The sequence below is a fragment of the Astyanax mexicanus genome, chromosome 10 (genome assembly GCF_023375975.1).
Source record: "Astyanax mexicanus isolate ESR-SI-001 chromosome 10, AstMex3_surface, whole genome shotgun sequence".
Lineage (NCBI taxonomy): Eukaryota > Metazoa > Chordata > Actinopteri > Characiformes > Acestrorhamphidae > Astyanax > Astyanax mexicanus.
This window is the reverse complement of record NC_064417.1, coordinates 48,189,905-48,206,998: the sequence shown is the minus strand read 5'-3', so window position 1 is coordinate 48,206,998 and position 17,094 is coordinate 48,189,905. Positions and strand designations below refer to the sequence as shown.

The 17,094-nt window shown below is 36.5% G+C and overlaps 2 protein-coding genes across 2 annotated transcripts; both read left to right on the top strand.

Annotated features, from left to right (window-relative positions):
* The first annotated feature begins 928 nt into the window (after nucleotides 1–928).
* On the top strand, nucleotides 929–4,719 carry cdx4 (caudal type homeobox 4). The gene is made up of 3 exons (XM_007254402.4): nucleotides 929–1,699; nucleotides 3,465–3,610; nucleotides 3,885–4,719. The coding sequence occupies exons 1-3, from the start codon at nucleotides 1,264–1,266 to the stop codon at nucleotides 4,116–4,118; spliced, it is 816 nt and encodes a 271-aa protein (XP_007254464.1). The 5' UTR covers nucleotides 929–1,263; the 3' UTR covers nucleotides 4,119–4,719.
* A 4,532-nt stretch (nucleotides 4,720–9,251) lies between these two features.
* On the top strand, nucleotides 9,252–16,726 carry chic1 (cysteine-rich hydrophobic domain 1). Its single transcript, XM_007254401.3, has 6 exons — nucleotides 9,252–9,433; nucleotides 11,560–11,614; nucleotides 12,583–12,738; nucleotides 13,086–13,142; nucleotides 13,696–13,755; nucleotides 15,169–16,726. The coding sequence occupies exons 1-6, from the start codon at nucleotides 9,291–9,293 to the stop codon at nucleotides 15,217–15,219; spliced, it is 522 nt and encodes a 173-aa protein (XP_007254463.1). The 5' UTR covers nucleotides 9,252–9,290; the 3' UTR covers nucleotides 15,220–16,726.
* Nucleotides 16,727–17,094: the final 368 nt, after the last annotated feature.

Genomic DNA, 17,094 nt, shown 5'->3' with positions numbered 1-17,094 from the left:
ACTCATATCGTACCTCTGTTTTTTAGAGTGTATAAGGAAATTTATTGTTGACTTTTGTAAACGCGTTTTTGCCCAATCAGCTTGAGAAAATTTGACAAAAGTTAATCATGTGCAAAGAGAAAAATAATTCTGACAACAAACAAAATTACAATAATTAAAATATTATTGTCTTTGTTTTTTTGCACTGAATATTTGTAAATATTTTATTTTCGTTTTTTACTGTTGTTATTTTTAGAATTATTGTAATAATAACTGCCTGGTTTAACTTTGGTAAATTTATTGTTGACTTTTTGTGTGTAAAGGCCTTTTTGCCCAATCAGCTTGATTAAAACAGTTTTTCAAGTTTTTTTATGTGTAAGAAGAAACTAAATGCTGACAAACAAAATAACAATAATTATTATCATTATAATATTATTGTTTTTGTATTATTGCACTAAATATTTGCAATTATTTAATGTTTTTATTGTAAACGATTTTAATTGTTTCATTAATTAAATGTAATTGTTTTCGGTGTTGTGTTTTTTAGTGGACCTTTCACTTCTTTTTCACTTTTTCGATCTCTTCCCAAATGTGTAACAAATGCCCCACTTATGTTGTAAACTGCAAACTTGCAAACTTCACTAAGTACTAAACGACTAAATGCATGCATGTGGTTGTTTGTATGTGTTTCTCTGTGTAAGTGTGTGTGAACTGTATCTGTACTTGTTTCTTCCTCATTCTTAGATTGCTCTGTTTGTGTGTTGTGTACTAAAGTCCAATCTATAATTTCTTCCTCATGTAGAGTTGAGGTTTTTATCTATCTGTCTGTATGCATGTGTGTGCGTGTGTGTGTGTGTGTGTGTGTGAAAGAGAGAGAGAGAGAGAGAGAGAGAGAGGTGGGTTGGAGGCCTTATTGGCCCAGTCATTTGAATGCAAATCGGCCGGGTTTGAAGTCTCGGCTGACGTCAGGAAGGCCCTGTTATACACCTACACCAGCAGCACCTTGTCAACACTCTCATATCATGTTTGATTGAAGCACGTCACGGACTTACACCACATCACCGAGCTGCTGGAGACCTTCTCTGGACTACCATCTTTCACCACATCTGCCCACAGATCAGAAAGATCAGAAGCCCTCCTGGCCTGCTCGGGTCGATTTTTTTTCAGGCTGATTTTGGACAGTATCCAGCAGTATGGTGCATGGCTAACATGTCGAGTTAAAGACTAAAATATTTAGTCTTTTGGGGTGTATATATTTTTTGTTTTTTTCTTTTTTTGCGCATCATGTATGTTGGATACCTGTTGGATAAAGAGGGCAGCATGTATCACCAAGGACCTGTACGACGATCCGGCATCAACCTTCCGCCACAGAACTTCGTGTCCACCCCGCAGTACTCTGATTTTAGCGGATACCATCATGTGTCCGGCGTGGACCCTCACGCGCAGGCCGCGGGGCCTTGGGCCGCTCCTTACGGAGCCCCGAGAGAGGACTGGGGGGCCTACAGCCTAGGGCCTCCAAACACCATCTCCACACCTATGAGCAACTCTTCTCCGGGACAAGTTTCTTATTGCTCGCCCGAGTACCCGTCCATGCACAACTCGGCCTCCGCCGTGCTCCCGCCGCCGCAAGACAATATCTCGGTACCGCCTCTATCACCGGACAGAGAACGGCGCAACTCCTATCAGTGGATGAGCAAAACCGTGCAGTCATCTTCCACTGGTACGTTCACTTACTGCATACTGCTCTGTTGGGTCACGAAGGATCATTTTATGACATTAAATATGGTGTAAAATAGTAGCGTGTTGCTGTTTCAGAAATATATTTGTTTTATATAAACTCATAACTATTTTAAATTCGATCTGACAAAAACTTACAAAAACTCACAAAAACTTAATTCAGTTAAATGCAAATGTATTTTAAAAATACGATTTGCTTTTTTAAAACCGAATTTAAGCAACAAGTGTGAACACTTTTCAACACAGTGCACAGTATTTTAGTTTAGGAGTTGTTTTGCTCTCCACTCTTCCACTATTTGGTCATATCATCAAATATTTCAATGTTTTTTATATTGTTCTAAATTAATTTATAAATTGACGCAAAACCGCTTTAAAATATTGACCGCTGCAAGGAGGTAATATAAAAATGGGATCAAACTGCGGCCTACATTTCTACCCTCTGTAAGCCAACACCGTTTAAAAGGTCTAAAATGTAGCTCAGTTGTATTATTGTTGTGAAGTTGCTTCTGTGTTTTTTGGGTAACTGGAGCAAATGTAACTCACTGGGGGCAAATGTGCGCAGAGTCAGGTGGAGGTGTTGGGAAGTGGCGCCAGGGCGGCTTGTAATGCTAATGCGCTCGCGAGAAGGAGATGGGAGCTGCTCGTTTTTTCCTGTTACATTGTTTCTTTCTCTCTTTTTTCGGGGTCATCTGTCATATTCAGGCGGCGGCTCCTTTCAACACCTTTCTCCACTTTGATATGCAGCAGCATGTCTTCCTCTCGACCTCTTCTCCGAGGCCAGAGTGAGAGATTTCACAGCAAATAAATAAAAGGGGGATCCTGGAGCATGTTAAGAAAACACAGCGCAATACTGATCGAGTAGAACATGCTTTATATATGCTGTTAATAATTCAGAACTGTATTTATTATTTTTATACCGTACATAATATTTTTATACTAATACCAAGCATATATTTCTCTTTCTCAAAAAAAAATCTGCAAAACGTTTTCGTGGATTGCCAGTCAGTTAGGCCAATATATCTAAGATTTTCCACCCACACACATAAATTAAATGAATAAATAAATTATTAGTTTTATAGCTGTTTACTTTTCATGTAACAAAACTTCTAGCTGTGTTCTACTTCATCCTAATTACAAATGACCAGTATGATGATACGGTGGTGTGATTTCTATAAGCAAAACAGGAGCAGTCAGCTATCAGGGAAAGTCTCCTCGGTGGGATTCTTCTTGTAGATCCCTTTTAACTCTTGTGTTGCCTCTTAACACTTGAATAGCGTTTAGCTAAGATCTCTGCGACTCATTGTTCTGCAGTTTGTAGAAAAAAGTGCCGTGAAAGAAGATCAGAGGCGCAATTTACATGTCTTGATCCAGACAGATAAAAATCCTCCTCGGGGCCACTGGCTCGGTGCTCTCACCATACTGGTCTCTCTCATTTAGACCAGTTCAGGAACCAGATCATTTTTTACACTCGATTTGAGCGAAAACAAACGTTTACAGAGTTTCGAAAACGAACAACAGGCCTGTAAAATAGGAAAAAAACATATTTACTGGACAATATTACTGGGGTCAGATTTAATATTTTTTTTATCCAATCACCAAATAGGTTCAAATGATTCAAATAATATATTATGTATTTATTGCATTTTAATGAATTGCTATTGTTTAACAACATTGTTATTATTATTATGATTCTATTTCATTTATTACATGTTTCCTTCAAGCTAACTTATTTTATGTCCTCTTTGCAGGTAAAACGAGAACAAAGGAGAAGTACAGAGTTGTCTACACAGATCATCAGAGGCTGGAGCTGGAGAAAGAATTTCATTTTAATCGTTACATCACCATCAGAAGAAAATCAGAGCTGGCCGTCAATCTCGGCCTTTCAGAGAGACAGGTAGGACAGCAGGCCTCAACTTTGATAATTCTGTACAGTACATTTCTGTACATTATCATTTATGGAATAACTACTGTGTTGCTTCATAACTACTTAGTAATAACCACTGAATATTTAAGGACATTATTTCAGTTAGTGCTGACGACTAAATTAAAACACTAAATTAAACGGTTCTATTCTTAACTACAAAATGTTTTATGTATGCAGTAGAATTCTGCCTATCTCCCTTCAAAAATTGAGAGAAGTCTAATTTCCCTTTCCTCTTTTTTTCCAGGTAAAAATCTGGTTTCAGAACCGCCGGGCCAAAGAGCGGAAATTAATAAAGAAGAAGATGGGACAGTCTGACGGCAGCGGCGGGTCAGTGCACAGTGACCCCGGTTCGGTCAGCCCGCTCCCCGTGCCCGGCTCTCTAAGCCCCTCAGAATTACACAACTCCCTCTACCCCCCACCCGGAATGAACACCTTACCATCTATGAGGAACATACAGCAGGTTACTGTCACTCAGTGAACTCGAACTTGGTGAAGATCCACCTTTAAAACGGAGCACTCCAACACGCTGAGAGGACACCAGAGCCGCGTGCAGCGGTCAGACTTGAGACTGTTTTCATAAAAATATTAATAATAATAAATAAATGACACAGTTAAGACCCAGATGCGGCGTCCCGAGGGTGTTGTGGATCGCAGCAGAAAGGACTCCCGGGTTTTAACTGCGACAGAAATGATGGAGGCTCTTCACATATTGTTTTAATAGAGTAGTTTTTAAAATTAAAATAAAAAAATAAACATACAAAAACACATTGTTCGTCTGGTCCAAAAGCTAAATATTTTAATGGTTTGTTTGTGTTTTGATCTTTTACGATATAAATATCTTTTTCTGTATGTGGTGAGTGTATAAGTTTTGTAAATAAATTAACTCAGGCCTTATACTGTTTCTCCAAAGAAGTGATGACCATTGCCCTGGAACTCTAGAAAATAACGTGAGATTTTTTATGTGAAAATGTTCATTCCGCTCTTTTTCAGCATCTCTTTATAAGCACATTTTATACATGGGTGTTTTGGGGGGAACCTGTGAATTCAAAGTCGTGTAAATAAAATGTTTTTTTTGAAAATGAGAGCTCATGGAATTTATTATTATATTATGAAAAAAAAGGAAAGCACGGCGTACATTAATTCGTCAAAGTTTAGGGCGCATCGCGTTTGTCCTATTCTGCTACTAAAACGGAAACAAAAATACGAACTTTATGTTAAATGCTGAATTGTTAATTGTATTTGCACTTTGCGTACAAATTACAAAAAGGAAAACGACTAAAAGGTTTGGGTCCATTAGCCTTTTGACTACACTAGCTACACTAGCCTTGTAGCGCCAATAGAAAAAACAAACAAAAAAAAATATATATATAAATATGAAATATATACAATAAAATTTCAGGTACCAAACCTGTTCTGAGTGTATAATGTTTGGGCTTAAATAAGGGAAAATAGACAAATATACATTTTGTTTGTGGAATATTATTCGCCTACTTCAATGTGAAAGTCTGACAGAAACAGACACGGATTTTACAAGGGGGGACTTTACCACCTTTAGATCATTTTACAACTTATATGGCAAAATAGATCAACATGGCGTTCAGCTGAGCTGACAAAATTACATCGGGCATTGACCTGCAATTATCTGTCATACAAAGCATACCAAGTTAATTCCTATAGGATTCATACTGGCATTTGTTGAAGCACCTTAGACCATATACTTTTAGAAAGTGACAGTTTATTACTGCTAGTTTACTAGGCTATAATAGCTAATCAGCTGTCATACATCTCATCTGAATTATTGTACATACATATATTTTATACATTCGACTTTCCTGAAGGAATAATTTTATTGTATAGCTTTCTGAAAAGTGCAATATTTTCTTCTTCTTCTCTAAGTTTTGGTAGTGTGTTGGTAGGCTGCAGTAGATAATTACCTAGTTATGGACCAAGGCAAAGATGTATACCAGAAAACCTGATTTTATTTTCTTATAATCTTCCACTTCTACAGCAATTATTTCAAGGACTTAATTTTTTTTCATTCTTGTGTAGAGTGGTCATTTCATTGTGATGTAACATCTATTAATATTTATTAATATAATTGTATGGCTTTCCAGGAAAACCTTTTGGGAGGTTACATTGCCTAAATGTTTACCTCTATGTTTTTAAAAAGTGTATTATTATTATTATGTTTATAAAAAAGTTTCTTAGTTTTTCTTAAACACCTTTACAAAATCACAATGTCAAAACATAGGTAATGGGGCTTCAGGGTTTATCTTACAATAGGAACAATTTGGATTAAGATATTTTTAGAATTTTGTCAAATAATGTTTTTCTGCTTAACAACAGCATGGCCAGTTTAGATTTTGAGCAGCATGAATATTTTGTTCTAGCTGGTCTACAACTATCTGCAACCAAGTATATGACCAAGCTTCACAATGCTGGTTGATTAGTCTGTCTAGAGAACCAGAACAACTTCTTCTAAATGTAAATTGATGATAATATTATATTTGTATATTACACTGGGTGTATGTTTTATTATATTACCTTTTTTATTTAGACCACATATTCCTATTTAATATTTATACTGCCAAATCACCCACCTGTTATTTTCTACCAGCCCTTTCTAATATTGCAGGCTAAAACTAGCCATATTAGCTATTAGCATGTTTGCCCAAATAAACAGAAGGCTATTTTGAGTCAGTCATAATGTTGACTTATTTTTACTTCTATTTTAACTTAAAAATTTGCATGTATTAGTATGCCCATTGAGCTGTCTTTTCTAGATGTAGATTGATGTTAATAATACATCTGTATATTACACTACATTTATATTTATATTATATTAAACTACCAGCCCTCCCTTACATATCAGGGAAATAGTTTTGCCCAGTAAAAGAGAAAGCTGGATTTTTATTTTGAGCTTGATACGTGATATCTCGAAATAATGAATCTTATCAGGCTACAACTGGTCCTGTTAGCAATTATTATTTATGTAGAAAGCTTTCTGGTTATTACTAAACTAAACTCAGATTTAGAGATCAGTAGGTGAATTCCTGTCTAAGAATTCTATATGAGAATAGAAAACATTGCCTACGTTTCAGACCAATGACTGTATATTACCATCTATTAAGATGTAGAGTACCAAACACCCCTTTTATTTATTATTTTCTACATTGTAGTTTAATATTGAAGACATTGAAGCTATAAAGGAATGCATATGCACTTCTGAATAAAAAAAGCGTTAAACAAAAGTATGTTTCATATTTTAGATTCTTCAATTCATCTAATTTTGCTTTGATGACTGATTTGGCCACTATTGGCTGATTCCAACTGTCTTATAGAAGTTCTGGATGTGTTTATGCTTCAACTGGTCCCAAACCACATGGGTTGTGTTTTTATGTTTTTAGGTGTTTGTGTGTCCAAACACTTTTTTGTCTACTACCTAATTGCATATGTTTTGCTTCATAGTTTTTAGTAGTACTTAATACAAATAAAGAACAAGTATTAATGACAATGTGTGTAAACATTTGACTGGTACTGTATATAAAAATCTTCATATACAGTACCAGTCAAAAGTTAGGACACGCTTTAAATTCAGTGGGTTTTTTTTTTTTCATTATTTTAAAATTTTAAGTCACCCAAACTATGAAGGAAAACATATGGAATTATTTAGTAAACAAAAAAGTGTTAAACAAAGCAGAATATTTTATTATATTTGAGATTATTCAAAGCAGGTAACTCTTGCTTATATGACAGCTGTGCTGTTCCTAGTCAATTCATTACTTGAATTTCTTGCCCTCTTAATGTGTTTAAGAGCATTAGTTGTGTTGTAAAGAATTCGAGTGAGTAAACAGTGAATACCCATATTATATATTTCATGGCAAGAAGTACTGAACTAAGCAAAGGAAAAACATTTTTACTTTAGGAAATGAAGGTCAGACAATTCTCAAGTTCAGCATAAGCAAAACTCATCAAAAACGTTATGATGAAACCAGCTCTCAGGACCACCTCAGAAATGGAAAACTCACATTCTGCTTCACAGAGTATTTTTTTGGTTTGTATAAAACTTTAAAGTTTACTACATGATTTCTTATGTGTTTCTTTATAGTCTGTGAGAAAAACAGGAAAATAATAAAAACATTGCACAAGAAGGTGTTTTCAGACTTTAAAATATTTAAATACAGTACCAGTAAAAAATTTGGACATGCCTTAAATTCAGCCTTATTTTTTATTTATTTTATAAAATATATTAGTGCTTATAACACTTGTGCTTGGATTTAACTAACTTGGATTTAAGTAAGTAAATGATGTGGGGCTGATTCAGCAACAATAAGTGCTGAAAGAATGAGGTCAGCTGACTACCTGAATATAATGAATATAGACCAGGTTATTTCGTCAATGGATTTTTTCTGCCCTAATGACACGACCATATTCCAAGGTGACAATGCCAGGATTCATGGGACTGGAATTGTGAAAAAGTTCAGGGTTCAGGGAGCATGAGATCATCATTTTCCAGACCTTAACCTCATTGAGAATCTTTGGGATGTGCTGGAGAAGACTTTGCGCAGCGGTCAGACTCTACCATAATCAATGCTGCTGCAAGATCTTAATGAAAAATTGATGCAACACAGGATTGAAATAAATCGTGTGACATTGCAGAAGCTTATGAAACAATGATACAGTGAATGCATTCCGAAATAAAAGTAAAAAGTGGTTTAATTACCCTTTTTGTGGTGGCAACTTTTTTTGGCCAGGAAGTGTATATTGTTTGTTTTATTTATTTTATAGACTATTTTAGTCCTTATAACACTGGTGCTTATTTTCTCATTGGTGTGGTACCAACATGTTTTGTTTGGTATTTTTATGTAAATTGCAATTACTTTGAAACCAATAAAACACTAAATAACAAAAACAATATTCAGAGTTCAGAGGTCTGAGCTGGTTTTCCACCTCTCTCACTCTCTCTCTCTTTTCTTTAAAGTTTTTAAGATGATACACAAAAACATAACAGAAGACAAAATATGAAAATAGACATTAGGGAGAAAAAACTAAAGATTAAGAAATATTAAGAGGCCAGTCAAAGCTCATCATAAGTTCTTATAGTTTTTAGACATTTCTTATTCTTGCTAATTCGAAATAATTTCAACAGTGAGGTAAAGTCCAGTTAAAATATATCAAATATTGGTATTGAAGTCAAGTATTTACATAAGTGAATGTAGTATTTACTGAATAAAATAATTTATTAATTTATTAATAATATACTACATTTCTAGGTCAGTGTTGGTTTTCATCAAAACTAAATAAGCAAAGTCTCGCCTTTAAATCTTTTTTCATTTTAAATTGTGCAACTCTCTTATTCGTAAGATTTATGGTGTGAAGTTGTGAAGTTAAATGCAGTTCTCTAGCTTTATTGGACATACAACATTTTATATAGGATAAATAGGAAATATTCTAAGTGTAACATATTTTTTTGAATAAAACAAATTTCTTATCGACTTATTACTGCTTTTTGGGTAAAAAGATACCAACACTGCTTACTAAAAACTGTAAAAACATTTGCGATGGCTTTTATGACAGAGTTGATTTCCCGCCTCTCTCTCTGTGCACGAGCTCGCGCTGCTGACGTCACCCACGCAGAGCAAGAAACGTCATGAGCGTCTTACTGCCCAACATGGCGGACTTTGATACCATTTATGAGTTAGAAGAGGAAGAGGAGCGGATAGTGAGTGAGGAGCACCTCGCCAGATACTGCCCCGAGCCCGTGGTGATGCGGGGGGCCGGACACATCACCGTGTAAGCGTCCCGGTGCCGCAGCGCCTTCGCTACCCGCCGCTTTCTCTTTCCTGTCAGGGTTAGCATCCATGCTAACGCTCGCGCTGTGTGTGTGTGTGTGTCTCCGTGTGTGTGTATGTGTGTTTCTCCGCGCGCTGCTGCTGCTGCTGTGATCAGAGAACATGTAGGCCAAGCTTCAGCGCAGCTCCCCCTGTTTACTGCACTGATTTTATACAGACTCCGCTCGATTACTCCCTTATATTCCCTCATTTACACCCAGCGATTAACCGCGTTACTGGGGCTCTGTGGTCGGTACCGTCCGGTCCCGTTTAAGGAGCTCATTTAGACGTTTAAACAGAATTAAGTTTAAAAGATAACATTAGCTCACCCTGCTAACTAACCTAGCTTAGCTAACTAATTTAGCTTGCCAGAAATCAGAATCATATACATAAATAATGGCATTAAACTCGACAAACCACGTTTAAACTTGTTTCCTCTGATATGTAGTAAATAAAATAATTGTCAGGCTTTACTTAAACTAAATATACGTAGCCCCAATGGTGACATCATGTAAACAAACAAACAAAAAAAAATATTACCATACTTGAATAAGTCGTTTCCACGTTTTAATAATTTGTGGCAGCACATTTGGATCTTGTTTCCATGCCTTAATAAATCGTGGTCACGCTTTAGGATCTCGTGGTCATGCTTTAGAAACTTGTTCCCCTGTCTTAATAAATCATGGTCATGCTTCAGGATCTCTTGGCAGTGCTTTAGGATCTTGTTCCCATGTTTTAACAAGTTGTGGCCACGCAGTAGGATATCGTTCCAATGTTTTAATAATTTGTGTCCACCCATTGGATCTTGTTCCTGCACCTACACTTAGCCGGCCAGAAATCAATATCACATACATAAATAATGGTATTAATATCGACAAACCACATTTAAACTAATGTCAGGCTTTACCTAAACAAAACTTACCAGCCCCTATGATGACATCATGTAAACAAACAAACAAACAAAAATATTCCCATGCTTTAAGTCATGGCCACACATTATGATCTCGTTCCCACATTTTAACAAGGATCTTATGGCCACGCTTTAGGATCTTGTTCTCACGCCTGAATAAATCATGTCCAAGCTTTAGAATCTTCATCCACCATTTTGATAATTTGTGGCCACGGATTAGGATCTTGTTCCCACGTCTTAATAAATCATGGCCAAGCTTTAGGATTGTGTTCCCATGTTTTAATAATTTGTGTCCAACGATTGGGATCTTGTTCCCATGCCTTAGTAATTCTTGGCCGCAAGGATCTCATTCCATTGTTTTAATAATTTGTGTCCACAAATTAGGATCTTGTTCTCACGCCTGAATAAATCGTGGCCAAGCATTAGGATCTTGTGGCCACGCATTAGGGTCTCATTTCAATATTTTAATAGTTTGTGGCCATGCATTAGGATCTTATTCCCACATCTTAATAAATAGTTGTCACGCATTAGGAACGCCGTACCGTAGATTACAGTTAACTAGGTTAAGATTCTGTTTATCTGCTAGGTCAAATGTTTGATTTCATATGTTAGCTGACTAGCTAAATAACTAATTTAGCTGGCCAGAAATCTGTATCGCATGCATAAATAATGGTATTAAACTCGACAAACCACGTTTAAACTTGTTTTCTCTGACATGTAGATCAGATATTTAACAGACTTTAGCTAAATGCAAAAACCAAAGTCAGACAATAACCCGTTTAGCAGGTGCGATGAGTATGAATTTTGTTGTTTTTTTATGTGTTGTATGATATAGATATATATCAGTATTTGCCAGCCTTATTAGCAGGACATTGCCGTTAAACACTAGACACTAAGATTCCACACTGGACTCATTTCTACAGAATAAAAGATACAGGATCAGTACAGTTTCTCCTATTGGCCAGTGGAAATTATTTAAAGTGTAGATTTATATAAGAAAATATATTTTTAAACCAAAGTGTTTCATGTTTTATGCCAAAAGCAAAAATAACAGTCTTCTGGTTGTGTTATCATTTTGTATTTTTAATAAATGTGCACCATATTGAGGTTTTATTTTCATGACAAATAAAAGTTATACACAACCATCCAATTTTCCATGTTTTTTTCTGTATTTGTAGATTTGGACTCAGCAACAAATTTGACACTGAATTCCCCTCTGTTCTCACAGGAAAGGTAACAAAACTAAAACTGCACAATGTTCTTTTTTTTTTTTTTTTCGTCTTCTTTGATTTGTTTGAGATAACTGTAAAGATTTAACCTGCAAAGCATTTTTTTAACAAGCTTACAAGCTCCCAGAACTCTCCTCTCGAGACCAAGAGCGTTGCATTTCAGTTAGTGCAGCATAATGCATCTAACGCAGGGTGAATATCCTAAAGTGAGTGTGTGTCAATGAGTAAGCCGTGTGAGGGCTTTGCAGACCAGGACCCTGGTGCTGGGAGGACACTGCTCCAGGTGACACAATAATGAAATAAAGACACCGCCATGCACAAGAAAGGAAAGCTTCCTGGGTCGGACGCAGAAACACAAAAAGGTTTGCAGGGGGAAGAGCAGGCTGAGGGAAGTGCGGGGCAATAAAATGTATCTCCAGTATTGTGACCCAGGGTGACATGTGATGGATGAGGTCAGGATTATGATGACAGAAGGGTGCAGATCAGGCCTGCTGGGCTTTACTCCGAGCTCTTTCACTGTTTGCAAAGAGACCTTTGCATCCTGTCATAAAAGATTACGACCCCGGTTTTATGGTGTACATACCCAGAGAGGAATGAGCAACCATTCATGTTGTTTGGATGGCATAGCCACAGGCCACAGGCTTATCTTCCTTTTTTTTGTCCTATCTTTACCCTGAAAGTCCTGGAGCTTGGTTGGCAAGTTAGCAGCGTGCAATTGAGAGATCTCATCTAAATAATAGGGGTGGATCTGTAAAGATTGGCCTTGGACCGGATTCCTTTTCTTTCAGTTTGTGGATGTTTTTAAAGTCTGTTCTTTTAATAAAATAAAAATGTAGCTCTTGTATTCAGACAATGCTTAAAAAATGCATAAAGAAATATTTCACATTCAGTTATTCTTTTCTATCAGATGTTCACAACTGACAATTTTTTTTTCTGTCTGTTCCATCTGTCTTGCTGTTCCTCCTGACCCAGGTTGCACCAGAGGAGTTTAAGACAAGTATCAGCCGAGTAAACGCTTGCCTGAAGAAGAACCTTCCTATCAATGTGAAGTGGTTACTCTGTGGCTGCCTGTGCTGTTGCTGTACTGTGGGCTGCAGTCTATGGCCCGTCATATGCCTCAACAAGAGGGTGAGACCTTCTGTAAATCAAGCTTGTCTGTGGTTTACTAGCCTTAAGCACACCATTAATGTGGCCTCCAATAACCTCCAGTCTGTCCAATTAGTGATGGTGTGAAATTGATACATTTAACCAGCTTGTTTAAAAGATACTTGGTGGAAAGTTTGGGATTGCACGGCGGGTTATTGGCTGTAACGTGCAACTTACGAGCTGCCTAAATAAGGGTTTCAGTCTGTAAATGTCTCTGAAGCTTAAACGCTGGGTGTTTTATTGGCATTTGCTAAGCACCTGTTTGAAGGTTTTGATGGGGTGATTATTGGCACCTTTAAAACTCTTTGTGGGTTTCTCTTTTCTGACAGACGAGAAGATCCATTCAGAAATTGTTAGAATGGGAAAACAACAGACTATATCACAAGGTAAGCAAAATTTCTGTTGATCACACAGACTGATAATGAAGATGGTAAGGTAATTTTTAAAGCTCTAGTAATGATGAAGAGTTTAGGTTCCGGTGTGTGCTAAATAGCAGTTGTAAATGTAGCTGCTAAATGGTGAAGACACTTTTCCCTTACAGCCCTTTTTGGCTGATTTGCTGATAGAGTGCTGAAGTTGACCAGACTGTGCAGAGGTCAGCAGTTAAAAAAAAAAAAGTCTGTCTCAAGCTCCATTGCTGTCAGACAGTAGCTGCACAGACGCTGCAGCCAGCACTCGAAGGAAGTTGCTTAAAGCACTCGCCACAGTTTGACCCCAGTGAACCTGTGTGTAAAGAAAGTCTGGTTGTCTGTGAGAAATGTCTGACACAATTAATAGCCTGATATATTGTGATGTTATTTTAGGGTCATATGGGGCATCAGGGTATATACTAGAGACAAATATATATATGTCAGTTATAATTTATTTTACTTAATGTCTAAATATATGGAGTGTATTATTAGTTTCATGACACAATAATATGTTTTTGTTCTTCCCCAGCTGGGACTGCACTGGAAACTCAGCAAAAGAAAATGTGAGAGTAATAACATGATGGAATATGTAAGTTCTTATCTTATTTGTATTGTATCTGTATAAATCACAGTAAAGGGTTTTAAATATACATTGCACTGACATGCCAAAAGTCATGGGATAGCTGTATGTAAGATGATAATGAAGTGTTTAGAGTACAAGCGGTTAGAGTACAACATGTTTCAATGCTCAGGTTTGGTGGCCCACCACTGTTGGGCCCTTAAGCAATGTCCTTAGCCATCACTGCACCCCGTTACCTCGTAAATGTGTTTCAAATGAAAGGTTGCGCGGACATTTAAAATTCCTTGATCCACAGTTTCACTTGTGTACCGGGACTGCATCGTAAAAGCAGAGATTTAGTACTAGAGACCCAGTCTTAAGTAAAAGTATAAGTGCTCTATTAAAAGAGTGAAGTTTAAGTGTTCTTTAAGCGCCGCACTTAAGTGGACAAAGTAAATTATTCAACATATTTAGTGCAAGTATTTAATAGTAATAGTAGTAGTGAAATACTGAAAGAAAAAGTACAGTACTGTGTTATTAGTGTAGTTATAACAGAAAGCAGTGGAAAGTTCTCAAAGTGAAAGGCAGAACAGGAGCAGTGAGATCTTCTTATAAGATCATCTGATCGTATGATTCACTAAATGATTAGCAGCTTTATCAAACCCGATGAACCATCTGCCGCTCTGACTTAAGTGATAATGTGGGTTTGGAAATGTTAAAGTAAAATAAATAATAAAAAAATAATACTTCAGTAGATACAGATACAGCATTTTAGTACCTAAGTACAGTAGTGAAGTAATAATAATACTCCAGTAGATACAGATACAGTATTTTAGTACTTAAGTACAGTAGTGAAGTAATAATAATACTCCAGTAGATACAGATACAGTATTTTAGTACTTAAGTACAGTAGTGAAGTAATAATAATACTCCAGTAGATACAGATACAGTATTTTAGTACTTAAGTACAGTAGTGAAGTAAAAATAATACTCCAGTAGATACAGATACAGTATTTTAGTACTTAAGTACAGTAGTGAAGTAGTTGTACTTTGAATTATACATCTTTGCATATAGACATTACCATTCAGTGGTGACAGTGAAGTGGTGGTAATGATCGTGACCGATAGCATCTGGCTAAAACTGTCCATGTAAACAGGCAAGAAATCACATCAACAGTGAATGCAGGAGTCCACACACACACATATAAACACGCACATCCCACAGGTCATTGCAGCATTTTTAAGCTTCCATGGGATGTGGCAAAAGTCAAGGCACACAATACTAATTCCCATCACACAACATTTGGCAATATTTATAATTTAACAACATTTATATTTTTGTCACATAAAACAAGCTAAACATCAGGATGAACCTTGTATAGATGATTAGAGTGAATGTGCTTCCTAATATTGATATTTTTCTTCCTTCTTTCTCTCCTGCAGGTGATTCTTATAGAATTCTTACCCAAATATCCTATATTCAGACCCGACTGAGAGGACTGTTGGGGGGATGCAGGTGAATGGCTCCTCACTCCTCTCCTTAGTGCCTTGTATATATGTTGGATTGAGGGTCGTCACAGGTGTCTCAGAATGAGCCCCTCCTTCTCCCAGTATCCTGTACAGTAGAATTCGCAACACTGTCACTTTGCTTTAGAGCAGATTTTGCACATTTCCTGATGTAGTAGAAAAGCTCCTGTGAAACGCACTCGGATGTTTTTGTTACATAAAAAGAAAAGAAAAAAAAAAACATATAAAAAACGATGATACTGTTTAAAAGTGCATTTACCCCAAAGAGCCACCTGTCCTCCCACCTCCCACTTTTGGTGATAATGTTAAAATCAAAGCACCCTTGGGTGTGTATTTGCCTTATGTTAAATGTCAAAAGTTTGTTTGAATTCTTTTTTTTTCTTTTTTTTTTATCGGAGGTGCATGTGCGGGGTACAGTAATGCAGAAATGCGTAGAGCGTTTTATAGTCACACCTTTTTTGCAGCTAATGAATGGATTGGGTAGGATGTTTTAAAGTAGCTGAAATATTTGTCAGCATGGTGTTTGTTTGGTTTTCTTCTCCCTGCGATTGATTGCCCTTTTTACAGGGGCGAGGTTTAAAATATCAGTTTTGGACAAGATGTACAGTGTGGTATGCCATGTTTACATGATGTAATTTAGCCGGTGATTTAGTTTTCCGCCAATATATTATTGTAACATAGATTGTTTATGAACCGCGTCTCTGTAACTTTCCAGTTTATATGGACCCGTTTACCTAGTAAGCCATAAAACGTATGTACTACATGCCAGTCGAGTTAGGGCTGAAAATTGCACTTGAGCACATGTGGACATCAGGCTTTCGGTTGATTGTCCATGAGGTTTATTTTTCTTTTTTTTAGTATGTATTTTTTTTATGTTGTGTTTATTAAAAGATCAGAATTGGTGTTTTAAAAATCATTTGCCAATTACAATTTGTCAAACATTTTGTCATTTATTTCAATGTGAAATTTATCAGTTGTATTTATATTGCAAACATTATTTCAAACCCTTTATCTCCTCCTTTCCTTTTGCTCTGTTACTTTTAAAAACGTAGCTTTATGGTCAGATTAGTGTTTAATTTTTTGTAGCTGAGGTCCATTGTTACAGCAAGGTCGACTTCACGATCGTGTTTGTCTCCTGCCCTGTGCGTCCCGATCATCTGCCGTTTAGGTTGGTGCACATGGTTCCGTTCCAGCCCCTGTTCTTTTTATTGTTTTGTTCTTGTTCTGTTAGTTTTGTTTTTGTTTTGTTTTAGTTTTTTCCTCCTAACTCGTAGTCAGCCTGCTGCATTAGAGTGCCTCTGGAACGGTGGATGAGGTTCGGACAGAGCTGTGCTTGAGGAACGTGTATTCTTTGCCTAATCATATGGAAACAGAGAAATCCTCTCTCTGTATTGGTCCTACTACAGAGTACCTGTACATGTTTGTCTTTACCTAATTCTATGGAAAGCATAAATAAATTCTTGATTATTAATTATTGTTCTACTCATTTGTCCTTTTTGTAATTAGTGGTTTTCCTTACAGTGTTTAAATACAATCTAATGGACAAAATCTAGTTTTAAGTACTAAAATACTGTATCTGTATCTACTGGAGTATTATTTTTTTTCTCCTACTTTCACTTTTACTTCACTACATATTTTGGATGAGTTTAATTATTGATACACTTTTTATGTGCTGCATTGTTACTTGTTAAAATTGTAAAAATGTTAGAAATGTAAATGAAGCTGCTCATCATTGAGGGAATCAAGATATCAAGCTGATCTTATAAGAAGATCTTGCTACTTTCACTCTGAGAACTTTCCACTGCTTTCTGTAAAAACTGCACTAATAACACAGTACTGTAC